Source organism: Chlorocebus sabaeus, chromosome X (genome assembly GCF_047675955.1).
Source record: "Chlorocebus sabaeus isolate Y175 chromosome X, mChlSab1.0.hap1, whole genome shotgun sequence".
Classification (NCBI taxonomy): domain Eukaryota; kingdom Metazoa; phylum Chordata; class Mammalia; order Primates; family Cercopithecidae; genus Chlorocebus; species Chlorocebus sabaeus.
In genome coordinates this window covers 76,574,942-76,602,046 of record NC_132933.1, presented here as the reverse complement: position 1 = coordinate 76,602,046, position 27,105 = coordinate 76,574,942, and the positions used below count along the sequence as shown (strand labels likewise).

Sequence of the window (27,105 nt, the reverse complement as noted above, 5' to 3'; positions counted from 1 at the left end):
CACCTCTTTGCACTTCCCTTTTTTCTGAAATCATCACTCTTGAAGTCCTCATTGCCTTTATAGGTTTCTGATGCTGTATTGGTAGCCTTTGTTGCCATTAAAGGGTTTCTTTACCTAAATTTCTAGGTTTTTTTTTTCCCACAGGGCTGCTACAATCAACCACACATTATTAGAAATGGAATTCTTTGATATTATTATAATGACTTACTGGTATTCCATTTTTATTACCATAATTTCTTTAAATACTCTTTAGTTATTTAACATTCATTTAGTTTTCAGCTCTGTTATACTAGAACAAATTATATAATAAAAGTCATTTTAGCTAAATATTTGCACATATTTCTTAGTATTTCTTTAGAATATATTTCTAGAGGTAAAAATTTTTATTTTATAGGTTTGAACAACTTCAGGGTCTTTAAAAATCACTGTGCCCTAGGTTAGGAATATCTGTTGCTGAAGTTTAGAAATATCTTAGGTTTTTATGTGCCTCCCATTCTGAATAGGCCCCAGGCACAATAACTGCATTGGACTTCACAGAACCAGAACTGGTTATGCATATAAGGGATTGCTTCTCCAATTGGAGATGGAGATGGTGACACATTGTGACTGTAGCCATTATTTTCCCTTTCCTAAAGAGGTATAAAAAAAAGTATTGGAACCAACCCAAATATCCATCAGTGACAGACTGGATAAAGAAAATGTGGCACATATGCACCATGGAATACTATGCAACCATAAAAAAGGATGAGTTCACGTCCTTTGCAGGGACATGGATGAAGCTGGAAACCATCATTCTCAGAAAACTAACACAAGAACAGGAAACCAAACACCACATGTTCTCACTCATAAGTGGGAATTGAACAATTACAACACATGGACACAGGGAGGGGAACATCACACACCAGAGCCTGTCGGGGGGCGGGGAGATAGGGGAGGGAGAGCATTAGGAGAATACCTAATGGAGATGATGGGTTGATGGGTGCAGCAAACAACCATGGCACGTGTATACCTATGTAACAAATCTGCACATTCTGCACATGTACCCCAAAACTTAAAGTATTAAAAAAAGTATACTCCCAGATTTTTGAGGAGATATTAAGAAAGACAACATATAATAAATGTTTGCAGCAAGATACAATCATATCAATAGAGGATCAATAGTGGTAAGCTAAATTGTATTGGTTGCGTGAGTGTCAGAAAGTTAGTGTTTTCCCTCTATCTCTCTTCCTCCCTCTCCCCTGCTTCTAAAAACAGCCTGCCTGTGCTCTTCAGTGTTTTCTTTCTTACTCACTGCTGCCATGCTACTCTCAGTTGGAATGATTTTCTCATCCTTGTCCTTTTGGTAAATACGTACCCACTCATCTTTTTAAACATCTCCTCTTTTATGAAGCCTTGTCTGCACCTACAGGTAGAACTGACCCTGCCTCCCCTGCATTCTTTACAAACTTCTAGAAAATTTGGTTTCACTTTTTCTTTGACTCCCATTTTTACACTGGGTGCTCCTTGATGACAAAGAAATGAACTCTGTAACTTCTGGATAGATGACCAGTGTTTGTGGAATGAATGAATAAAAGGGATCAGGGTTGGATCTGCTCAAAAGTGCTAGAGTAATAGGGCAAAACAGAGCAGGTAACATCCCTTAACACTCGGTATCTCAACTGACTTTCACAAAAGCTCTATTAAATGAGCAGATGATTGTGGAGTGAAAGAATTAAACAAATTTTCAAGAGTGTTAGTGGCTTTCCCACTAAAGCCTGGGGGACTGGGAAAGTTTGGGCTGGGAATGTTGGGTTTTTCAAGCTTGTTCGAAGCTCCCTGATGGGTACTCAATATCAGGCATTCAGACCCTCTAGGTAAGAGTTCTTTCTAGCTCACAGCATTAGGGGAGGAGTTAGACATATAAATGGAGAAAGTGATAGAAAAGACATGGTCAGGGATGGGGGTTCTACCCTTCCAGAGACAACGCACATTTTGTTTGAAACAGCTTCTGGAAAACTGCAAATCTCAATGATAATTACCAATTTTGAGAATCTATTAAGTGCCTGGCACTCTGTGTAGAAGCCCTCCAATCGTACCCTAAATCTGAGAAGTATTTATTATTATTTCCATTTTTGTTCCCTATGCATCTACTCTAAGCTCCTTGTTTCACCCTACCAAAATTTCCCTTCTGCTAGTGCTCTCCTTTGGTGCAGAACCACCGCATCCACTTTCTCAGGCCCAGGGGAGGGGCGGGGCGGGGCGATTTCGCCTTGCCGCAGAGCCAGTCTGCGCCTGCGCGGACTGCGGCAGAGGGCGGGGTGTGAGAAGCAGAGTACACTGAGACTAGCATTCACTGCTGGCCAGTGCCTGCGTTTTCCACCACCTCTGATTTCAGCTTCAGCAAGTTGCTTGGAACTTTGGTTCTGGCAGCAGCAGCAACATCATTACCGCTAGCGGCAGTTTTGTGCCGAGGCACCTACACACCTCCAGTCGTCTGTGCCAGATCGCGGGCCTGTCTGTGTCTGCTCCTACACGCCGGTCGGCAGGACCATGTCTCTGGTAAGCCAGAATTCGCGCCGCCGCCGCCGCCGCGTTGCAAAGGCCACTGCGCACAACAGCAGCTGGGACGAAATGCAGGCCCCTAATGCCCCCGGTTTCCCCGCTGATATGCCAGGCTCAGACGTCCCCCGGGGTCCCAGCGATTCCCAGATCCTTCAGGGCCTCTGTGCCTCTGAGGACCCAAGCACCTCCGTTCTGCCCACCTCCGCTGAGGGCCCAAGCACCTTTGTGCCGCCCACCATCTCTGAGGCCTCAAGCGCCTCCGGGCAGCCCACCGTCTCTGAGGGACCTGGCACCTCCCTGCTGGCCACCCCCAGTGAGGGCCTAAGCACCTCCGGGCCTCCCACCATCTCTAAGGGGCTGTGCACCTCTGTGACGCTTGCCGTCTCTGAGGGCCGGAACACCTCCAGGCCGCCCACTTCCTCTGAGGAACCGAGCACCTCCGTGCCGGCCACCCCTGGTGAGGGAACGAGCACCTCCGTGCCGCCCACAGCCTCTGAGGGACCAAGTACCTCCGTGGTGCCCACCCCTGATGAGGGACCGAGCACCTCCGTGCAGTCCACCGCTGGTGAGGGACCGAGCACCTCCGTGCCGCTCACCGCCACTGAGGGCCTGAGCACCTCCGTGCCGGACACTCCTGATGAGGGACTGAGCACCTCCGTGCCGCCCACCGCCACTGAGGGTCTGAGCACCCCCGTGCCGCCCACCCCTGATGAGGGACCGAGCACCTCCATGCCGGCCACTCCTGGTGAGGGACGGAGCACCTCCATGCTGCCCGCCGCCTCTGACGGACAAAGCATCTCCTTGGTGCCCACCCCCGGTAAGGGATCAAGCACCTCCGGGCCACCCACCGCCACCGAGGGCCTGAGCACCTCCGTGCAGCCCACTGCTGGTGAGGGACCGAGTACCTCCGTGCCGCCCACCCCTTGTGGGGGACTGAGCACCTCCGTGCCGCCCACCCCTGGCGAGGGACTGAGCACCTCTGTGCCTCCCACCGCCACTGAGGGCTTGAGCACCTCCGTGCCGCCCACTCCCGGTGAGGGACCAAGCACTTCCGTACTGCCAACCCCCGGTGAGGGACGGAGCACCTCTGTGCCGCCCACTGCCTCTGATGGATCGGACACCTCCGTGCCGCCCACTCCTGGTGAGGGCCCAAGCACCTTAGTGCAGCCCACTGCCTCTGACAGACCGGGAAGCTCCGTGCTGCCCAACCCTGGTGAGGGCCCGAGCACCTTGTTTAGCTCTAGTGCTTCTGTGGACCGGAACCCCTCCAAGTGTTCCATTGTTTTGCCAAGCCCTAGGGTAACCAAGGCCTCCGTGGACTCGGACTCTGAGGGTCCTAAGGGTGCAGAAGGCCCTCTAGAATTCGAGGTCCTGAGAGACTGTGAGAGCCCCAACTCCATTACTATTATGGGCCTCAGTACTTCCCGGGTTGCAATTACCTTGAAGCCCCAGGACCCTATGGAACAGAATGTAGCTGAGCTGTTGCAGTTCCTGCTGGTGAAGGATCAGAGCAAGTACCCTATCCGGGAGTCTGAAATGCGGGAATATATTGTTAAAGAATATCGCAACCAGTTTCCTGAGATACTCAGGCGAGCAGCAGCCCACCTGGAGTGCATTTTTCGATTTGAATTGAGAGAACTTGACCCTGAGGCACATACCTACATTCTGTTAAACAAACTGGGACCTGTGCCCTTTGAAGGGTTAGAAGAGAGCCCAAATGGGCCAAAGATGGGCCTCCTGATGATGATTCTAGGCCAAATATTCCTGAATGGCAACCAAGCCAAAGAGGCTGAGATTTGGGAAATGCTCTGGAGGATGGGGGTGCAGCGGGAAAGGAGGCTTTCCATTTTTGGGAACCCAAAGAGACTTCTGTCTGTGGAGTTTGTATGGCAGCGTTACTTAGACTACAGACCAGTAACTGACTGTAAACCAGTGGAGTATGAGTTTTTCTGGGGCCCAAGATCCCACCTAGAAACCACCAAGATGAAAATTCTGAAGTTCATGGCTAAAATATATAACAAAGATCCTATGGATTGGCCAGAGCAATACAATGAAGCTCTGGAAGAAGATGCTGCCAGAGCCTTTGCTGAGGGTTGGCAGGCTCTCCCTCACTTTAGGAGGCCCTTTTTTGAGGAAGCTGCTGCAGAGGTAGCATCCCCTGATTCAGAGGTTTCCAGCTATTCCTCAAAATATGCCCCACATTCATGGCCTGAGTCAAGATTGGAGAGCAAGGCAAGGAAGTTGGTGCAGTTATTTCTGCTTATGGATTCAACTAAGCTGCCTATACCAAAGAAAGGAATTCTGTACTACATTGGCCGAGAGTGCAGCAAAGTGTTCCCTGACCTCCTGAATCGTGCTGCCCGCACCCTGAACCATGTCTATGGGACAGAACTAGTGGTACTTGATCCCAGGAATCACTCCTATACCCTGTACAACCGAAGAGAGATGGAAGAAACTGAGGAGATCGTAGACAGTCCAAACAGGCCTGGCAACAACTTTTTGATGCAGGTCCTAAGCTTCATCTTTATCATGGGCAACCATGCCAGGGAGTCTGCAGTCTGGGCCTTTCTGCGGGGCTTAGGGGTTCAATCTGGGAGAAAGCACGTGATTACCTGCCGATACTTGAGTCAGCGCTATATAGACAGTTTACGGGTTCCTGACAGTGATCCAGTGCAATATGAGTTTGTATGGGGTCCTAGAGCCCGTCTGGAAACCTCCAAGATGAAAGCCTTGCGATATGTGGCCAGAATCCACAGAAAGGAACCACAGGACTGGCCACAGCAGTACAGGGAGGCAATGGAAGATGAGGCCAATAGAGCTGATGTTGGGCACAGGCAATTCTTTGTTCACAACTTCAGGTAGAGGAATGCATGGCAGTCAGAGGGGCCTTGCAAGAAGGGGCCTTGGAGCCTCAGGTCTCATGTATTGGGTGATGGGGGCGGGTACATACTGTATTTGGTATTTGTGTTCCAGTTATATTTACGTCTTTTCATATTTAGTTCTTGTGTGGTGTCTGGAAGTGTTTCAACTGTTTTAATATATTGTCCGATTGGGTAAATGTGATTGACCACTTGCTGTCTCTGTTGTATTTTGGTATGAGTTTTGATAGCTCTATAAAATGTTTTGAAAATCTTTCCATCTTGTTGCATTATCTAGAAGAGAATATATAGCATATAGCTATAGATATAGGCTTTTCCTTAAAAGCTTAAAAAAATTCGCCAGTAAAATAATCTAGCTTAAAGTGATAAACAAACAAATATATTGACAACTGAAAAAGCACTCTAAATTGTGGCTGGCTTCCCTTTCTGTGTGCTATTATATAAAGAATACTGATGTTTACCTGTATTTGCTTTGCTGTACTAAAGTGTAATGAACAATAAAAGATTAATAAATGAAACATAATGCTAATACACTGACTTATTCAACTGCTTTCATACAATGAGCACAGTGGTGGGTCATAGTTATAGAAGTATAAAAGTTTACAAGATATAGTACCTGCCCAAGAGTTCAGAGACTGGGTAGGGTACAGGGGGAGGTAATTTAAACCACCAATTTATTATGGTGTACTATGTGCTACTGTAGAATAATACAGAGTGCTATGGTAATTAAAAAGAGGCACACCTGACCAATTCCTGGAGTGTTCAGGGTGGTCCTTAAGGAAGATGGTAGGTATGTGGGGTGGGGACAAGATGGGGTCCCTTTTTTTTGTTTTTGAGATGGAGTCTCGCTCTGTTGCCCAGGCTAGAGTGCAGTGGCATGATCTCAGCTCACTGCAACCTCTGCCTCCTGGGTTCATGTAATTCTCCTGCCTCAGCCTCCAGAATAGCTGGGACCACGTGCCATCACACCCAGCTAATTTTTGTATTTTTAGTAAAGATGAGGTTTCACTATTTTGGCCAGGCTGGTCTCAAACTCCTGACCTTGTGATCTGCCCACGTGGGCCTCCCAAAGTATTGGGATTACAGGCGTGAGCCACCGTGCCCGGCCAATATGGGGTCCTTAATACAATCATGAATTAAACTGATTCAAGGCTGGATTTCAGTCTTCATGTATGCTGTTAGGAAAAAAGTCAAAGATGTAAGGCCAGAGGGCCGGAGGTATTGTGTCATCAATGGTTTCAATAAGATGCACGAGCCAGCTTTCTCTAAGTTATGCTGTGGTTTTTTAAAAAGTACCCAAATCTCAGAGGCTTACAACAACAAAATTTTGGGCTTATTTTACATTCCCTTCATGGGCTGTCTGAGATTCTATTTATATTGTCTTCATTCAGGTAACCAGGCTAAAGGAGTAAAACATATATGGGACACCTGTTCTTGTGGCAGAGGTAAAAGAGCCATAGTGGAACCATGTGGTAGTTTTCAAAGCCTATGCTCAGATATGGCATATTATAGTCGTAATTCATTGGCAAAAGCAAGTCACATGGGCAAGTTTGATGTCAGTGAGATGGGAAGTGTACTCTTTCTACAGGGAAGAACATGTAGGAACGGGCCCAGTAGAGAGGAAGGACATATATTTTTGAATTAAAAAATTAGTCTACCATATAAGAATTTGGCTTTAGTTATTAGCGATATGGAAAACTTTTTAAGGCTTTTGATCTGAGGAATTGCAGGAAACCACTTAGTTTTAACAGGATTCTTTTGGCTCTCGTATTGAAAAACTAAAGGGGGTGGGGAGGGCAGAAACTCTAATTTTAGCATAGTAGTTTCTTCTTAATGTACCTGTGAAAAGAGGTACCATTTTCTGAACAAAATCAAATTTAAATACATTGAAGTCAACCTGTTATCTTTTAAACAACACCTTGGAAATCAAACACCATGGTATCAAGGTTAAAAGGCATTAGAACATAGTAGTAAGAGCATGTAGTCTAGAGTCAAAGTGCCTGGGTACAAACCCTGACTCTCTCTAATACTAGAGATGAGAACTCAGGCAAGTTACTTAACCCCTTTGTGCCTCCATTTTTTCATCTGTAAAATGGGCATAATAATTTCACCTATGCCATAATGTTGGGGATTAAATGTGTTAACATGTAAAACACAAGAACACTTGACATGTAGTTAGCAATATATTAGTGACATTGTTGTATGTTGATTTTTTCCAGGAATGGGACTGTGAAGTGATTTCCTTGCAGAAATTTTATTGGGGAGTTGTTTTTGGTTCAAAAGCTGTGGGGAGCAAGAGAAGCAGAATTGTGTAGAGGGAGAAGTAGAGCAGTGATTCAGTCACAGGAAATAAATTAACTGATTCCACAGGGAGCTCTGGAGTTGGTGTGGTCCTGCAAAGTTGTCCCAAATTAGGAAAAAGAGGCCAAAGTTTTATCCCACCATACTGACCAGTCATTGGATGCAAACTGCCTCCTGATAAGGAGCTATGACTTTTTGAGAGTCAGTTCTTTTCAGCTGAGAGTAATCCCTGAGAAAGATACTCAACTGTAAACACAACAGCTGTCATCACCCTCAAGCGCTGGAGGAGTGAGTACTGTGATCCTGAAGAGTAGGGGCATCTGGGTGATACATCACAATCTCCACTACAGTTGTTGCTGTTTTTATTGGTTTCCTTCCCCTCCCCTCCTACTCTTTAATAATAATTCTTCCTCTTCTTCTTCTTCTTTGTCATCCTCATCTCTTTCCCCTTTCCTCTTCCCACCTTCGCCTCTTTGTTATTATCACTATTACTATGGTTATAATCTAAAAGAATTACATATCTTCTTATCATATTATTACTACTATTGTTTTTTAAAAATCTGTAAAGATTACATATATTCTTATTGTTCTTCCTGGGATATAACAACCACATCACTGAATCGTTTTACTCTTGGCACAAGCTTCCTGAGACAGAGGTTCTGATAATAGAGCTTCATTTACCTCTTAAGTTCTGTATCAGTTTTCTATTATTTTCAGGTTTCTTTTATTATTATTATTATTACTACTACTATTATTATTATTATACTTTAAGTTCTAGGGTACATATGCACAACGTGCAGGTTTGTTACATATGTATATATGTGCCATGTTGGTGTGCTGCACCCATTAACTCGTCATTTACATTAGGTATATCTCTCTCCCCTCCTCCCTCCCCACAATAGGCCCTGGTGTGTGATGTTCCTCTTCCTGTGTCCAAGTGATCTCATTGTTTAGTTCCCACCTATGATGCGGTATTCGGTTTTCTGTTCTTGTGATAGTTTGCTGAGAATCATGGTTTCCAGCTGCATCCATGTCCCTACAAAGAAATCAAACTAATCCTTTTTTATGGCTGCATAGTATTCCGTGGTGTATATGTGCCACATTTTCTTAATCCAGTCTGTCACTGATGGACATTTGGGTTGATTCCAAGTCTTTGCTATTGTGAATACTGCCACAATAAACATACGTGTGCATGTGTCTTTATAGCAGCATGATTTATAATCCTTTGGGTATATACCCAGTAATGGGATGGCTGGGTCATATGGTACTTATAGTTCTAGATCCTTGAGGAATCGCCATACTGTTTTCCATAATGGTTGAACTAGTTTACAATCCCACCAACAGTGTAAAAGTGTTCCTATTTCTCCATATCCTCTCCAGCACCTGTTGTTTCCTGATTTTTTAATGATTGCCATTCTAACTGGTGTGAGATGGTATCTCATTGTGGTTTTGATTTGCATTTCTCTGATGGCCAGTGATGATGAGCATTTTCTCATGTGTCTGTTGGCGGTATGAATGTCTTCTTTTGAGACGTGTCTGTTCATATCCTTTACCAACTTTTTGATGGAGTTGTTTGTTTTTTTCTTGTAAATGTGTTTGTGTTCTTTGTAGGTTCTGGATATGAGCCCTTTGTCAGATGAGAAGATTGCAAAAATGTTCTCCCATTCTGTAGGTTGCCTGTTCACTCTGATGTTAATTTCTTTTGCTGTGCAGAGGCTCTTTAGTTTAATTAGATCCCATTTGTCAATTTTGGCTTTTGTTGCCAATGCTTTTGGTGTTTTAGACATGAAGTCCTTGCCCATGCCTATGTCCTGAATGGTATTACCTAGGTTTTCTTCTAGGGTTTTTATGGTTTTAGGTCTAATATTTAAGTCTCTAATCCATCTTGAATTAATTTTCGTATAAGGAGTAAGGAAAGGATCCAATTTCAGTTATCTACTTATGGCTAGCCAATTTTCCCAGCACCGTTTATTAAATAGGGAATCCTTTCCCCATTTTTTGTTTTTCTGAGGTTTGCCAAAGATCAGATGGCTGTAGATGTGTGGTATTATTTCTGAGGGTTCTGTTCTGTTCCATTGTTCTATATCTCTGTTTTGGTACCAGTACCATGCTGTTTTGGTTACTGTAGCCGTGTAGTATAGTTTGAAGTCAGGTAGTGTGATGCCTCCAGCTTTGTTCTTTTGACTTAGGATTGTCTTGGTAATGCAGGGATTTCTTTGGTCCAATATGAACTTTAAAGCAGTTTTTTCCAATTCTGTGGAGAATGTCATTGGTAGCTTGATGGGGGTGGCATTGAATCTATAAACTACCTTGGGCTGTATGGCCATTTTCACGGTATTGATTCTTCCTATCCATGAGCATGGTATGTTGTTCCATTTATTTGTGTCCTCTTGTATTTCACTGAGCAGTGGTTTGTAGTTCTCCTTGAAGAGGTCCTTTACATCCCTTGTAAGTTGGATTCCTAGGTATTTTGTTCTCTTTGAAGCAATTGTGAATGGAAGTTCATTCATGATTTGGCTCTCTATTTGTCTGTTATTGGTGTATAAGAATGCTTGTGATTTTTGCACATCGATATTGTCTCCTGAGACTTTGCTTATCAGCTTAAGGAGATTTTGGGCTGAGACGATGGTGTTTTCTAAATATACAATCATGTCATCTGCAAATAGGGACAGTTTGACTTCTTCTTTTCCTAACTGAATACTCTTGATTTCTTTCTCTTGCCTGGTTGCCCTAGCCAGAACTTCCAACACTATGTTGAATAGGAGTGGTGAGAGAGGGCATCCCTGTCTTGTGCCAGTTTTCAAAGGGAATGCTTCCAGTTTTTGCCCATTCAGTATGATATTGGCTGTGGGTTTGTCATAAATAGCTCTTATTATTTTGAGGTACGTTCCATCAATACCGAATTTATTGAGAGTTTTTAGCATGAAGGGCTGTTGAATTTTGTCAAAGGCCTTTTCTGCATCTATTGAGATAATCATGTAGTTTTTTTCTTTGGTTCTGTTTATATGCTGGATTACGTTTATTGATTTGCATATGTTGAACCAGCCTTCCATCCCAGGGATGAAGCCCACTTGATCATGGTGGATAAGCTTTTTGATGTGCTGCTGGATTCGGTTTGCTATTATTTTATTGAGGATTTTTGCATTGATGTTCATCAGGGATATTGGTCTAAAATTCTCTTTTTTTGTTGTATCTCTGCCAGGATTTGGTATCAGGATGATGTTGGCCTCATAAAATGAGTTTGGGAGGATTCCCTCTTTTTCCATTGATTGGAATGGTTTCAGAAGGAATGGTACAAGCTCCTCCTTGTACCTCTGGTAGAATTCAGCTGTGAATCCCTCTGGTCCTGGCTTTTTCTTGGTTGATAGGCTTTTAATTATTACCTCAATTTCAGATCCTGCTATTGGTCTATTCAGGGATTCAATTTCTTCCTGGTTTAGTCTTGGGAGAGTGTAAGTGTCCAGGAAATTATCCATTTCTTCTAGGTTTTCTAGTTTATTTGCATAGATGTGTTTATAGTATTCTCTGATGGTAGTTTGTATTTCTGTGGGGTCAGTGGTGATATACCCTTTATCATTTTTTATTGTGTCTATTTGATTCTTCTCTCTTTTCTCCTTTATTAGTCTTGCTAGTGGTCTATCAGTTTTGTTGATTTTTTCAAATAACCCGCTCCGGGTTTCATTGATTTTTTGGAGGGTTTTTTGTATCTCTATCTCCTTCAGTTCTGGTGTGATCTTAGTTATTTCTTGCCTTCTGCTAGCTTTTGAATGTGTTTGGTCTTGCTTCTGCAGTTCTTTTACTTGTGATGTTAGAGTGTCAATTTTAGATCTTTCCTGCTTTCTCTTGTGGGCATTTAGTGCTATAAATTTCCCTCTACACACTGCTTTAAATGTGTCCCAGAGATTCTGGTATGTTGTATCTGTGTTCTCATTGGTTTCAAAGAACATCTTTATTTCTGCCTTCATTTCGTTATGTACCCAGTAGTCATTCAGGAGCAGGTTGTTCAGCTTCCATGTATTGGAGCGGTTTTGATTGAGTTTCTTAGTCCTGAGTTCTAGTTTGATGGCACTTTGGTCTGAGAGACAGTTTGTTATAATTTCTGTTCTTTTCCATTTCCTGAGACGTGCTTTACTTCCAACTATGTGGTCAGTTTTGGAAAAAGTGCGATGTCGTGCTGAGAAGCATGTATATTCTGTTGATTTGGCATGGAGAGTTCTGTAGATGTCTATTAGGTTCACTTGGTACAGAGTTGAGTTCAATTTCTGGATATCCTTGTTAACTGCTCTCTCGTTGATGTGTCAAACGTTGACAGTGGGGTGTTAATGTCTCCCATTATTATTTTATGGGAATCTAATCTCTTTGTAAATCTCTGAGGACTTGCTTTATGAATCTGGGTGCTCCTGTATTGGGTGCACATATATTTAGGATAGTTAGCTCTTCCTGATGAATTGATCCCTTTACCATTATGTAATGGCCTTCTTTGTCTCTTTTGATCCTTGATGGTTTAAAATCTGTTTTATCAGAGACTAGTATTGCAACCCCTGCTTTTTTTTATTTTCCATTTGCTTGGTAGATCTTCCTCCATCCCTTTATTTTGAGTCTATGTATGTCTCTGCATGTGAGATGGGTCTCCTGAATACAGCAAACTGATGGGTCTTGACTCTTTATCCAGTTTGCCAGTCTGTGTCTTTTAATTGGACCATTTAGTTCATTTTCATTTAAGATTTATATTGTTATGTGTGAACTTGATCCTGCCATTATGGTATTAGCTGATAATTTTGCTCGCTAGTTGATGCATTTTCTTCCTAGCATCGATGGACTTTACATTTTGGCATGTTTTTGCAATGGCTGTTACCTGTTGTTCCTTTCCATGTTTAGTACTTCCTTCAGGATCTATTATAGGGCAGGCCTGGTGGTGACAAAATCTCTCAGCATTTGCTTGTCTATAAAGGATTTTATTTCTCCTTCACTTATGAAGCTTAGTTTGGCTGGATATGAAATTCTGGGTTGAAAATTCTTTTCTTTAAGAATGTGGAATATTAGCCCCCACTCTGTTTTGGCTTGTAGAATTTCTGCCTAGAGATCTGCCGTTAGTCTGATGGGCTTCCCTCTGTGTGTATCCCGACCTGTCTCTCTAGCTGCCCTTAACATTTTTTCCTTCATTTCAACTTCGGTTAATCTGACAATTACGTGTCTTGGAGTTGCTCTTCTTGAGGAGTATCTTTGTGGCATTCTCTGTATTTCCTGAATTTGAATGTTGGCCTACCTTGCTAGGTTGGGGAAGTTCTCCTGGATGATGTCCTGCAGAGTGTTTTCCATCTTGGTTCCATTCTCCCCGTCACTTTCAGGCACACCAATCAGATGTAGATTTTGTCTTTTCACATAATCCTATATTTCTTGGAGGCTTTGTTCATTTCTTTTTAGTCTTTTTGCTCTAAACTTCTCTTCTCGCTTCATTTCATTCATTTGATCTTCAATCACTGATACTCTTTCTTCCAGTTGATCGAGTTGGTTACTGAAGCTTGTGTGTTTGTTGCATAGTTCTCGTGTTATGGTTTTTTATCTCATCAGTTCTTTTAAGGTCTTCTCTGCATTGATTATTCTAGTTATCCATTCATCCATTCTCTTTTCAAGGTTTTTAGTTTCTTTGTGCTAGTTATGTAGTTCCTCCTTTAGCTCTGAGAAGTTTGATTGACTGAAGCCTTCTTCTCTCAACTCGTCTAAGTCATTCTCTGTCTAGCTTTGTTCCGTTGCTGGAGATGAGCTGCGTTCCTTTGGAGGGGGAGATGCGCTCTGATTTTTTGAATTTCCAGCTTTTCTGCATTGTGTGGTTTTTTGCCCATCTTTGTGGTTTTATCTGCCTTTAGTCTTTGATGATGGTGACCTACCGATGGGGGTTTTGGTGTGGGTGTCCTTTCTGTTTGTTAGTTTTCCTTCTAACAGTCAGGACCCTCAGCTGCCGGTCTGTTGGAGTTTGCTTGAGGTCCACTCCAGACCCTGTGTGCCTGGGTATCAGCTTTGGAGGCTCAGTTGAAAATGCAGAAATCCCCTGTCTTTTGTGTCACTCACACCGGGAGTTAGAGGCTGGAGCTGTTCCTATTCGGCCCTCTTGGGCACCCCCCTCTTTTTTCACGTTTCTTCGTAGACTTGTATGTTATCCAATTGTTCCCAGAAGATGTTACCTAAGCAAGTTTCTTTGTTGATTGTTTGTCATTTAAATGTTGAGAACTGTTTTTCTCTGAGATAAACTTGACCAACATGCACAAACATTCAGAATATCCCACTAAAGCCAACCAAGGATGAAAATACGTTTATCTTGCATTTCTCTCAAAAGTTACCATTTTGGTCTCAGAGAATGTTTGATTAAATGTCTTTGTTCAAATGCACCTGTTAGGTTAGGATGCAAGCTTTTGTTTCAAGGTTCCATGCGTTCAGTGGAGGGTCGTGCTCTCAAGATCACATGAATGTGTACTACTTTGTTAAATAGTGTCTTGCCATTCTGCATTAGAGTAATCATCATTGACCTGTGTCAAACCCTTGCAAAGAGCAACAGTCAATGTGTCTAACTGCAGTATTCATCTGTGGTGGAATGCAAAAGCTGCTAAACTTCACAGTGTAAGTCTCTTTAGGTAGAGAAATCATGGGTGGGACTCTGTTGATTGTCTTCATATTGTTTTTCAATCTTCCCAATGAATTGTTCTATGAGATTTCTCTTTGTGCCTAAGAAGCTATGTAGCCACTTAATCCAATCTAAGTACCTTCTAAATTTCTCTAGGTGATCCATATATCTCAGATGATGACTCATCAAAATTTATTGAAAACGATTATTTCCCTAAACTTGAATTTGAGATACAGCCTTAAAAATTGGTAGATGGAACAGAAAGGATGATTATGGAAATTCAGAACTCTGCTCTTCTGTTGATAGAGTGGATAGCAGAAAAACAGTCATTTTGAGATGAATGTGGGGTTTGTTTTGTTGTGTTTTTTGATGAGCAAGATAACTTTGCTCTGTCTTCCTGGATTAGAATATTTCAAGTAGTAACAGTGATAGAAGTCAGGTAGGTAAATGGAAGTCATCATATTTTGATGAAAATATGTGAAGCAATAAAATACCCAGTTGTCAGATAATCATATAAAATGTAAAAACTACTTTAAAAGGCTAACAAGAAGAAAAACACAGTAGCTAAAGTATGAAAGGAAGGAAATTAGAAAATTAGAAAATACCAAGCATTTTTTTTCAGTGCATTTGCTAAAATTGAAAAACAGTTATTGTTTCTACTGCTTTCTTTCTTAGAAATGTTATTATTAACATTCAATATTTAACTGAAATTATCTTCTAAGTGTGCTCAGATTTAAAAGATTACTTTTGCTAGCAGAAATCAGAAGAATATCCTTTCCAGCAGAAGCCAAACTCCTTGAAAGAATGTTTATTCTTGATATCTCCTATTTCTCTTCTACTATTTATTTCTGAACACAACACAATTAGATTTTTCTTACAACAATCAACTGCTGCTGCTTCTCTCAATGTGTACAGTGACCTATATAAAAATTGATAAAGCCACTCATCTTTTCTCAGACATTGTCTTCATCAGTGGATTTTGACATAGTTAATTTATTTTTTCCTCTTTTAAACATTTTGCACATGTGAAATACTCTTCTGGTTTTCCTCCTGCCTTTCTTCCTACTGCTTCCTCACCTCCTTTACAGGTTTCTCTCCTCTCAGAATTCTAAGAATGCTCCAGGATGAGTCCTTGAACTTACTCACCTTTTTTTTTCTGTTTATATGCTCTCCTTAATCTCACCCATTCATTTCCGATATTTAAAAAATATTTTATATGCTGGAGAGCCCAGAATTTGTAACTCAAGCATCAGGGTATGTACCTCTATTCTGAATTCCTCTCACATTCAATTCTCTTCTCAGGTTTTCCACTTGGATGTCCAGTATGCACTAAATTCTAACATGCCCAAATCTGAGCTCCTGGTATTTATTTACAAACTTGTTCCTTCTACAGATTTTCTCACCTTAATCAATGGCTAGTTCATTCTTACAACTGGTCAGCATAAAAGCTTGGGCATGTACTTGACTGTTTTTTCTTTCATTTTCAGGATATTAGAAGAAATTTAATATGTCAACAAATTCTGATGGCTCTGCTCACAAAATAAGTTCAGAAACTAATATTATGTCAACTCCAGCATTACTACTATGATTGTATCTCACCTATATTATTGCAGAGAGGTTAGGATTTTCCTCCTGCTTCTGACCTAGTATATTTATTCTTAGCACAGTAGCCAGAGGAATTCTGTAAGAATCTATTTAACTTGTAGGCATGACTTATTTTGCTTATAGTATACACCTGAGCGATATGATCTAGCCTGCAATTTCTTTTCAGATTTTATCTCTTATGCTCTCCCCTACTGTTATACAATTTGTTTTTTGAGCAAGTCTGACAAGCTACTACCTCAGGGCCTTTAAACTTTCTGGTCTCATTGCTTGGAATGCCTCAAGTAAATGCATGACTTATTCATGTCTTTTATGCTTTTGCTAAAAATACACTAGTAAGTACACTCTATCCAAAATTAACTTTATAACATTCCTCCTTGCTTTACTTTTTCTAGCACATATCATTATCAATAATCTATTTTAAAGAATCAATTCTTGCCTTTGCTGATATTTTGCAAGCTACTTCATTAACTTCTGCTATGTATTATTTCCATCTTTTCACTTTATATGGTTTCACCTTGATTTTTTCTACCTTCTGTAGATTAAAGCTTGGATGACAGATTTTCAACCTATCTTTGTTTACAGTGTGTGCATTTAGAGATAGAAATTTCTTTCTCCCACTGCTTCTTGCACCATCCCATAAAATATTTTGTCTCTTTACTTATCCATCTTAACATTTATTCTCATGAATATAAACTACAAATATAAACTTATGTATGAATAAAACATAAAATTATCTATATATTACTTCTATATGATATATACACATGTACAAGTATTTCAATGGGAAAATATACTCCTTATACTGAATTGCAAAGGCATCTGTTCTTTTTCATTGATACATAATATTTGTACATACTTATGGGATACATATGATATTTTGTTACATGCATAGGATTTATAATGATCAAGTCAGGATATTTAGGATATCCATTACAACAATCATTTATTATTTCTATGTGTTAAGAACATTTCAAGTCCTCACATCTAACTACATTTGAATATACAATATATTGTTGTCAACTATAGTCACCCTACTTTACTATTGAACATTAGAACTTCATCCTTCTATTCAACTGTATGTTTGTATCCATTAACCGACATCTGTTCACTTCCTCACACCCCCCCCCCCACATCTTTCCCAACCTCTGTTAAATATCATTCTACTCTATCTCCATGAGATCACATTTTTAAACTCCCACATATGAGTACATGAGATATCTGTATTTCTGTGTCTGGCTTATTTCACTTAACATAATGACCTTTATTTTCATTCAATTGCTATAAATAATATTTTTAACTTTTTATGGCCAAAAAGCATTCCATTGTGCAAATATGCATTTTCTTCATACATTCATCCATTGAAGGGCACTTAGTTTTATTCCATACCATGGCTGTTGTGAATGCTGCTGAAATAAACACGGAGGTGCAATAAACATGAGTCCGTTTGATATGCTTATTTCCTTTCCTTTGGATAAACACCCAGTTGTGAAATGGGTGGATCCTATGGCAGTTCTATTTTTAGTTGTGTGAGTTTTTTTTTTTTTTTGAGAAATCTCCATACTGTTTTTTATAATGGCTATACTAATTTACATTCCCACAGTGTATAAGAGTTCCATTTTCTCTGCATCTTCCCCAGCATCTGTTATTTTTTGTGTTTTTGATAATAGCAATTCCAACTGGGGGAAAGTGATATCTCATTGTGGTTTTCATATGCACTCCTTCATGATTAGTGATGTTGAGCATTTTTTACATACTGTTTGGCTATTTGCATGTATTTTTAAATAATGTCTATTTAGATCCTTTGCCCACTTTCCATTAGGATAGATTGTTTTTGATTTTGAGTTGTTCGAATTCTTTGTATATTCTGGACATTAGTCCCTCATCAGATGAATATTTTGGAAATATTTTCTCCTATTCAACAGGTTATTTCTTCACTTTGCTGATTGTTTCCTTTGCTGTGCAGAAGATTTTTAGTTTAATATTTTTCCAGTTGTCTATTTTTTATTTGGTTATCTGTGCTTTGGGGGTCTTGGCCATAAACTCTTTGCATAGAACAATATCCTAGTGGGTTTCTCCTATATTTTCTTACAGTAGTTTTATAGTTTTGAATCTTACATTTAAGTCTTCAATTCATATTGAGTTAATTTTTTATAAGATAAGAGATCAGGGTCCTTCTGCATATGAATATCCTATTTTTCCAGAAGTGCTTATTGAAGAGGGTATACTTCCCTCTTCCCAAGGGGAAAGTATTGGGTACTCCTCTTACAGTATGTTCTTGGTGCCTTTGTCAAAAATCAGTGGGCTATAGACATATGGAATTATTTCTGGGTTATGTATTCTCTTTCATTGGTCTATGTATCTGCTTTAATCCTAATACCATGTTGATTTGGTTACTATAGACTTATAATATATTTTGAAGTCAGGTAGTGTGATGCCTTCAGTTTTGTTTTGTTCAGGGTTGCTTTGGTTATTCAGGCTCTTTCTTGGTTCCGTACAAATTTTAGGATTTTTTTTTCTATATTTGTAAGAAATGTCAATGTCATTGGTATTTTGATAGGGATTGCATTAAATCTGTACATTCCTTTAGGTAGTATGGTAATCTTAATATCAATTCTTCTGATTTATGAGCATGGGGTGTTCTATATTTTGGATGTTTGTCTCCTCCAAATCTCATGTTGAAATTTATTCCTCAGTGTTGGAGATGGGCCTAATGGAAAGTGTTTTGATCATGAAGGTGGATCTCTTATGAATAGATTAATGGTCTCCCAGGAGAGGGAGTGTGAGTTTTCACCCTATTAGTTCCTGGGAGAGCTGGTTGTTAAAAAAAAAACATGGTACCTTCCCCCTCTCTCATGCTTCCTTTCATGCCATGTGATATCTACACAAGCCAGCTCTCCTTCTCTTTCCCCTTTCTCCATGAATGGAAGCATCTCAAGGCCCTCAGCTGATACAGATACTAGTGGCATGCTTCTTGTATAGCCTATAGAACCATGAGCCAAATAAATCTTTTCTCTTTTTAAGTTACACAGACTCAGGAGTTTCTTTATGGAAACACAAACAAATTAAACAAGATGTCTTTCTATTTGCTTGTGTCTTTGTCAGTTTCTTTCTTCAGTGTTTTGTAGTTTTTCCTGCAAAGATCTTTCACCTTCTTAGTTAAATTTATTCCTAGGAATTTTATATTTTTATAGATTTTGTAAATTGGATGCTTTCCAATTTATTTTTCAGCTAGGTCACTACTGGTGTGTAGAATAGCTACTGATTTTATATGTTGATTTTGTATTCTCCAACTTTATTGAACTTATCAGATCAGATCTAAGAGATTTTTTTTTTTTGATGGAGCCTTTAGGTTTTTGCTAAATATGAGATCATGTCATCTGCAAAGAGAGATTATTTGACTTCTTCTTTTTCAATTTGGATGCCTTTTATGTCTCTCCATAGCCTGATTGCTCTCACTAAGACTTCTAGTACTATGTTGAATAAGACTAGTGACAGTGGGGTGGGCATCTTTGTCTAGTTTCAGTTCTTAGAGGAAAGGTATTCAGCTTTTCTCTGTTCAGTATTATGTTAGCTGTGGGTTTGTCATATATGGCCTTTATTATGTTAAGGTATGTTCTTTCTATGTCTCATTTGTTTAGCACTTATCATGAAGGGATATTAAATTTCATCAAAGAACTTATCTGCATCTATTGAGATAATCATAATTTTTAATCCTTCATTCTGTTGATTTAATGCATCATGTTTATTGAGTTCTACATGTAGAACCATCCTTGCATCCCTGGGATAAATCCCACTGGTTTGTGGTGTATTATGTTTTGGATGTGCTGTTGGATTCAGTTTGCTAGTATTTTGTTGAGAAGTTTTGCATCTATATTAATCAGGGATAGTGGCCTGTATTTTCTTTTTTTGTTGTGCTCTTGTTTGGTTTTGGTATTAGGATAACGCTGGCTTTAAAGAACAAATTAGAAAGAATTTCCTCCCTTTTCTAATTTTTGGAATGGTTTGAGGAGAATTGGTTTTAGTTCTTCTTTAGAGGTTTGGTAGAATTTGGCAGCAAAGTCAAAAGGTCCTAGACTTTTTCTTTATTGGGAGACTTTTTATTACTGATTCAGTTTCATTACTGACTATTGTCTGCTTAGTGTTTTTACTTCTTCCTGACTCAATCTTGAAAGATTGTATGGTTCCAGAAATTTATTCATTTCCTCAAGGCTTTCTAGTTTCTTAGTGTACAGTTGTTCATAGTAATATCTGACAATCTTTTGTATTTCTGTGGTATCAGTTGTAATGACTTATTTTTTATTCGGATGTTATTGCATCTTTTTCTTGGTTAGTCTATCTGGTGGTTTATTGATTGTATCTTTTAAAAATATGTACCTTTTTTTGTTCTTTCTTTTTTTTAGTCCATTTCATTTAGCTCTGCTCTGATTTTTCTTATGCATTTATTTCTACTAATGTGGCATTTAGTTTGTTCTTTTTTTTTTTTTTTTTTTTTTTTTTGAGACGGAGTCTCACTCTGTTGCCCAGGCTAGAGTGCAGTGGCCGGATCTCAGCTCACTGCAAGCTCTGCCTCCCAGGTTCATGCCATTCTCCTGCCTCAGCCTCCCGAGTACCCGGGATTACAGGCGCCTGCCACCTCGCCCGGCTAATTTTTTTTGTATTTTTAGTAGAGACGGGGTTTCACCGTGTTAGCCAGGATGGTCTCGATCTCCTGACCTCGTGATCCGCCCATCTTGGCCTCCCAAAGTGCTGGGATTACAGGCTTGAGCCAACGCACCCAGCCTTTGTTTGTTCTTAATTTATAGTTCTTGAGGTGAATTGTTAGATTGTTTATTTAAAAATCTTTCTTCTTTTTGATGTAGGCATTTATTGCTATAAAATTCCCCTCTTAGTACTGATTTTACTGTATCTCATAGGTTTTTGTATGTTGTGTTTTCACTTTCGTTTGTTTCAAAACTTTTTATCATTTCCTTCTTAATTTCTTCATTGATCCAATGGTTATTCAGGACCATGCTTAATTTCCATGTATTTATACAATTTCTGAAGTTTTTCTTGCTATTGACTTCTAGTTTTATTTCATTGTGATCTGAGAAAATACTTGATATGATTGCTATTTTTAAAAATTTGTTGACTTGTTTTGTAGTGTAACATATGGTCTACCCTGGAGAATGTTCCATGTGCTTATGAGAGGAATGTGTTTTCTGCAACTGTTGGACAAAATGTTCTGTAAATGTCTGTTAGGCATATTTGGTCTATTGTACAATATAAACCCAATGTTTCTTTGTTGCCCTTATGTCTAGATGATCTCTCTAATGCTAAGAATGGGGTGTTGATGTCCTCAGCTATAACTGTATTGTAGTCTGTCTCTTCCTTTAGATCTAATAATATTTGCTTTATATATCTGAGTGCTCTGGGGTTGGGTGCATATATATTTGTGATTGTTATATCTTCCTGTTGAATTGATGTTTTTATCATTATATAGAGACTTTCTTTGTCTTTTTTTTTACTGTTACTGACTTAGAGTCTATTTCATCTAACATAATTATAGCTACTTCTGCTTGTTTTTGTTTTCCATTTGTATGAAAATTTTATTTATTTTATTGTATGTGTATTCTTAAAGGTGAAGTAAGTTGCTTGTAGGCATAATATATTTGAGTGATATTTTCTTATCCATTCAGCCAGTCTATATCTTTTAAGTGGAAAATATAATCTGTTTACATTCAAGGTTACTATTCATATGTGATGATTTCTTCCTTTCCTTTTGTTGATTGTTTTCTGATTGTTTTGTATATCCTTTTTTTTCTTTCTTTCTCTCTTTTTGTTTCTTTATGGTTTGGAGGTTTTCTACAGTGGTAACATTTTAGTTCTTTCTGTTCCTCATTGGTATGTCTGCTCTACTAGTTAGTTTTATCCTTTCTTCTGTTTTCATGAGGGTAGATAGCATCCTTTTGATTCTAGGTGTGGGACTTCTTTAGTAGTTCTTATAGGGCTGCTATTGTGCTGATGAATTCCCTCAATTTTTGTTTGTCTGGGAAAGTATGTGTTTTTTATTTATAAAGAATAACTTTGCTAGTTATACTATTGTTAGTAGAGAGCTGTCTTCCTTTAAGCACTTTGAATATATCATCTCATTCTCTTCTGGCCTGTAAGATTTCTGCTGTAAAATTCACTATTATTCTGATGGAGGTTCCCTAACATATGACTAGATGGTTTTCTCTTGCTGTTTAAAGAATTCTTTCATTTTCTTTGACTGTGGACAGTTTCACTCAAATGTGCTGGGAGAGAAAATCTTTTTGAATGGTATCTACTTGGGGATCTCTGAACTTCCTGTACCTGGATGTCTAAATTTCTTGCTAGACTTGAGAAGTTTCAGCTATTATGTTATTTAATAGGTTTTCATTCTTTAAACTTCTCTACACCTTCTGGGAGACTCCAAATTCAGATATTTGGTCACTTTCTGGTGTCCCATATAGCTTGCAGGCTTTTTGTATTTCTTTTATTCTTTTTTTTGGTCAGACAAGATTATTTTGAAAGACCCATCTTCAAATTCTGAAATTCTGCTTGATTTTGGCTATCTTTGAAGTTCTCAGTTGTATTTTTTATTTCATTCATTGAATTCTTCAGTTCTGAGATTTATGTTTAGTGCATTGTTTATGGCCCAGTAGAACCAAACAGTTATTTTCTAATGATAGCTATCTCTCTAGTGAATTTCTTGTTTATATCCTGAATTGCTTTTCTGATTTTTTTGGTGTTGTTTATATGTTTTCTCTTGTATCTCAATGAGTTTATTTAGTATCATAATTTTGAATTCTCTTCAGACAATTAATAAATTTATTTTGTGCTAAAATCTGTTGTTGGACAATTATTGTATTCTGTTGGATGTATCATATTTCTACACTTTTCATGTCCTGGTGTCCTTTTGTTGATATCTGTGTATTAGGTATAGGGTAAATAGTAGGTATATATATTTATGGGATCCATGAGATGTTTTGATACAGGCATGCAATGCATAATAATCAGACCATAGAAAAAATATCCATCACCTCAAGCATGTATTCTTTGTGTTACAAATGATCCAATTATACTCTTTCAACTATTTAAAAAGGTATAATTAAATTATTATTTACTATAGTTACCCTATCATGCTATCAAATACTGAATATTATTCACTCTTTTCAACTAATATTTTTGTACTCATTAACCATCCCTAACCCCCTTCAGCCCCCTGCTACCTTTCTCAGTGTCTAGTAACCATCCTTCTATTGTCTGTCTCCATGAGTTCAGTTGTTTTGATTTTTAGATCCCACAAATAAGTGAGAACATGTGATGTCTTTCTTTCTGTACCTGGCTAATTCCACTTAACATAATGACCTCCAGTTCCCTCCATGTTGTTGCAAATGACAGGATCCCATTCTTTTTATGTGACTGGATAATACTCCATTGTGTATAAATATCATATTTTTTTATTCATTCATCTTTCAATGGATACTTAGGTTACTTCCAAATCTTAGATATTTTGAACAGTGCTGCAACAAAGATGGGAGGAGTCCAGATTTTTTTGGGTATACTGATTTTCTTTCTTGTGAGTATATACCCAGTAGTGGGGTAGTTGTATCATATTGTAGCCTTATTTTTAATTTTTTGAGGAACCTTCAAACTTCTTTTCAAAGTGGTTGTACTAATTTACAGAAGTTGCGTACCCTGATGGTCCTCTGATCTACCAGCTGAGTTATTGAAGGGAATATACTAATTTACATTGCCACCAACAGTGTACAAGAGTTCTCATTTCTGCACATCCTCGCCAGCATTTGTTATTGTGTGACTTTTAAATGTAAGCCATTTTAACTGGGGTGAGATGATACATTGTAGTTGTGATTTGCATTTCTCTGATGATCCATGAGTTTGAGCACTTTTACATATATTTATTTGCCATTTGTATGTTTTCTTTTGAGAAATGTCCATTCAAATCTTTGACCATTTCTTAATCAGATTATTAGGGTTTTTTCCTATAGAGTTGTTTGATTTCCTTATATATTTAGGTTATTAATCTCTTGTCAGTTGGGTAGTTTGCAAATATTTCTTCCCAAGAAATTTCTACTGTGCAGAAGCTTTTTAACTTGATGTGATCCCATTTGTCCATTTTTGCTTTGGTTGCCTGTGCTTGGGGATATTATTCAAGAAATGTTTGCCCAGACCAATATCATGGAGATTTACTCCAATGTGTTTTTGTAGTAGTTTTATAGTTTGAGGTCTTAGATTTAAGTTGTTGATACATTTTGGTTTGATTTTTGTATATGATGAGAAATAAGGGTCTAGTTTCCTTCTTCTGCATTTGGATATCCAGTTTTCCTAGCACCATTTATTGAAGATACTGTCTTTTCTCCAGTATATGTTCTTGAAGTCTTTGTCAAAAATGAGTTCACTGTAGATGTATGAATTTGTTTGTTGGTTCTCTATTCTGCTCCACTGGTCTATGTTTCTGTTTTTATGCTGCTACCATGTTGTTTGGTTTATTATAGCTGGTAGTATAATTTTAAGTCAGGTAATGTGATTCTTGACATTTTGTTCATTTTGCTTAGAATAGCTTTGGCTATTATTTTAAAATTGTGTTTTCCATTTCTGTGAAGAATGTCATTGGTATTTTGATAGGGATTGCATTGTATCTGTAGATTGCTTTGGGTAGTATGGATATTTTCACAATATTAATTCTTCCAATCAATGAACATCAATATTCATCTATTTTTGGTGTCCTTTTTGACTTCTTTCATCAATGTTTCATAGTTTTCATTATAGCAATTTTTGAATTGTTTGCTTAGTTCCTAGGCATTTTATTTTATTTGTGGCTATTGTAAATGGGATTACTTTTTAATTTTTTTAAATATTTTTTACTTTTGGCATACAGAAATGCTACTGATTTTTGTATGTTAATTTTGTATGCTCTGACTTTACTGAATTTGTTTATAAGTTCTAATTTTTTTTTGGTAGAGTCTTTGGAGTATTCTAAATATAAGATTATATCATCTGTAAACAAAACATATTGACTTATTTCTTTCCAATTTGGATGCATTTTATTTCTTTCACTTGTCTGATTGCTCTAGCTGGGACTTCCAGTTCTATGTTTAATAACAGTGGTCAATTGGGCATCCTTGTCATGTTACAGGTCTAGGAGGAGAGGTTTTAAGTTTTTCCCCAATTCAGTATATTAACAGTGATCCTGTCATATATGACTTTTATTATGTTGAGGTATTTCTTCTATACCCAGTTTTTTGAGGATTTTATTATGAAGGGATGTTAAAATTTATCAAATTCCTTTTAGCGCCAATTGAAACAATTGCATAATTTTGTCCTTTATTCTGCTGATACGATGTGTCACCTTGATTGTTTTTCCTATATGGAACAATTCTTGCATCTCAGGGTAAATCCTCTATGGTCATGATGAATAATCTTTCTAATGTATTGTTGAATTTGGTTTGCTAGTATGTTGTTGAGGATTTTTGAATCAATATTTATCAGATATATTGGTCTATGTTTTTTCTTAATGTGTCTTTGTCTGGTTTTGGTACCAAAATAATACTGGACTTATGGATTGAGTTTGAAAGTGGTCCCTCCTCCTCTATTTTTCAGAATAGTTTGAGTAGAATTGGTACTAGTTCTTCTTTAAATGCTTGACAGAATTCAGCAGTGGCACCTTTGTGTCCCAGGCTTTTTTTTTTTTTTTTTTTTCCCTGCCAGACTTTATACTGTGGTTTCAATCTCATTACCTGTTATTGCTCTTTTAAGATTTTCCATTTCTTCCTGGTTTAATCCTGGTATGTTGTATATGTCTAGGAATTTATTCATTACCTCCAGATTTTCCAATTTATTGGCATATAGTTGCTCATAGTAGCCCCTAATGATCCCTCAAATTTCTGCAGTATCAGTTGCAATGTCTCTTTTTTCATCTCTATTTCATGTACTTGGATCTTCTCTCTTCTTTTTATGAGTTTCGCTAAAGACTTGCCCTTTGTGTTTCACCTTTAAAACCATATTTTTTTCCATTGGAGTTTTGTATTGTTTCATTTTCATTTCAATTTCAGTTATTTCTGCTTTGATCTTTATTATTTATTTTCTGATAATTTTGAGTTTGGTTGGCTCTAGCTTTTCTCGTTTTTAAAGATGAATTGTTAGTTTATTTGAAGTTTTTTTTTTAAATGTAGGCACTTATAACTATAAATTTCCCTCTTAGGACTGCTTTGGCTGTATCCCACAGTCTTTGATATGTTGTGTTTCCATTATTATTTGTTTCAATTTTTTTTCAATTTTTTTCTTGGTTTCTTTATTGATCCACTAGTCACTTAGAAGCATATTGTTTAATTTCCATGTATTTGCATAGTTTTCAAAGTTCCTCTTGTTAGTGATTTCTAGTTTTATTACATTGTAATTAGAAAAGATGGTTGATATTCTTTCAGTATTTTTGAATGTTTAAAGACTTGTGATTTAACATATTGTCTATCCTTGATAATGTTCCATATGCTGAGGAAAATAATGTTTATTCTGCAGCTGTTAGATGAAAATTTATTTAAATATTTAGTAGATTCATTTGTTCTATAGTGAAGATTAAGTCTGATGTTTCTTTGTTGATTTACCATCTGTCTAATGCTGAAAGTGGGATGTTGAAGTCTCCAGCTATTATTGTATCGGGGCCTATCTCTATTTTTTTCTTTAATAATATTAGCTTTATATGTCAGTGTGCTCTACTGTTGGGTGCATATGTATTTAAATTCATTATATCTTCTTGCTGAATTGAGCCCTTTATCTTTATATAGTCACCTTTCTTTGTGTCTTTTTATAGTTTTTGCCTTGATTATCCATTTTTTCTGATACAAGTATAGCTACTCCTGCTTTTTAAAAAAAATTTCCATTAGCATGGAGTATCTTTTTCCATCCTTTACTTTTCACTCTATGTGTGTCTTTATAGGTGAAGCATGTTTCTTATAGGCATCAGATTATTGAGTCTTTTTTTATGCATTGAACCACTCTGTGTTTTCTGATTGGAAAGCTTAGTCCATTTACTTTAAATATTATTATTGATATTTGATATTATGTATTTGTTAATATACCTGTTGGCCAAATGCATGTCTGTTTTTAAGAAATTTCTGTTCAGACTTATTATAGTTAGAATAT

At 38.2% G+C, this 27,105-nt stretch overlaps 1 protein-coding gene across 1 annotated transcript; it reads left to right on the top strand.

Moving 5' to 3' along the window:
- The first annotated feature begins 2,292 nt into the window (after positions 1–2,292).
- Positions 2,293–5,949, top strand: MAGEE1 (MAGE family member E1). Its single transcript, XM_007992119.3, has one exon. It carries the CDS (start codon positions 2,530–2,532, stop codon positions 5,401–5,403), a length of 2,874 nt encoding a protein of 957 aa, XP_007990310.1. The 5' UTR covers positions 2,293–2,529; the 3' UTR covers positions 5,404–5,949.
- Positions 5,950–27,105: the final 21,156 nt, after the last annotated feature.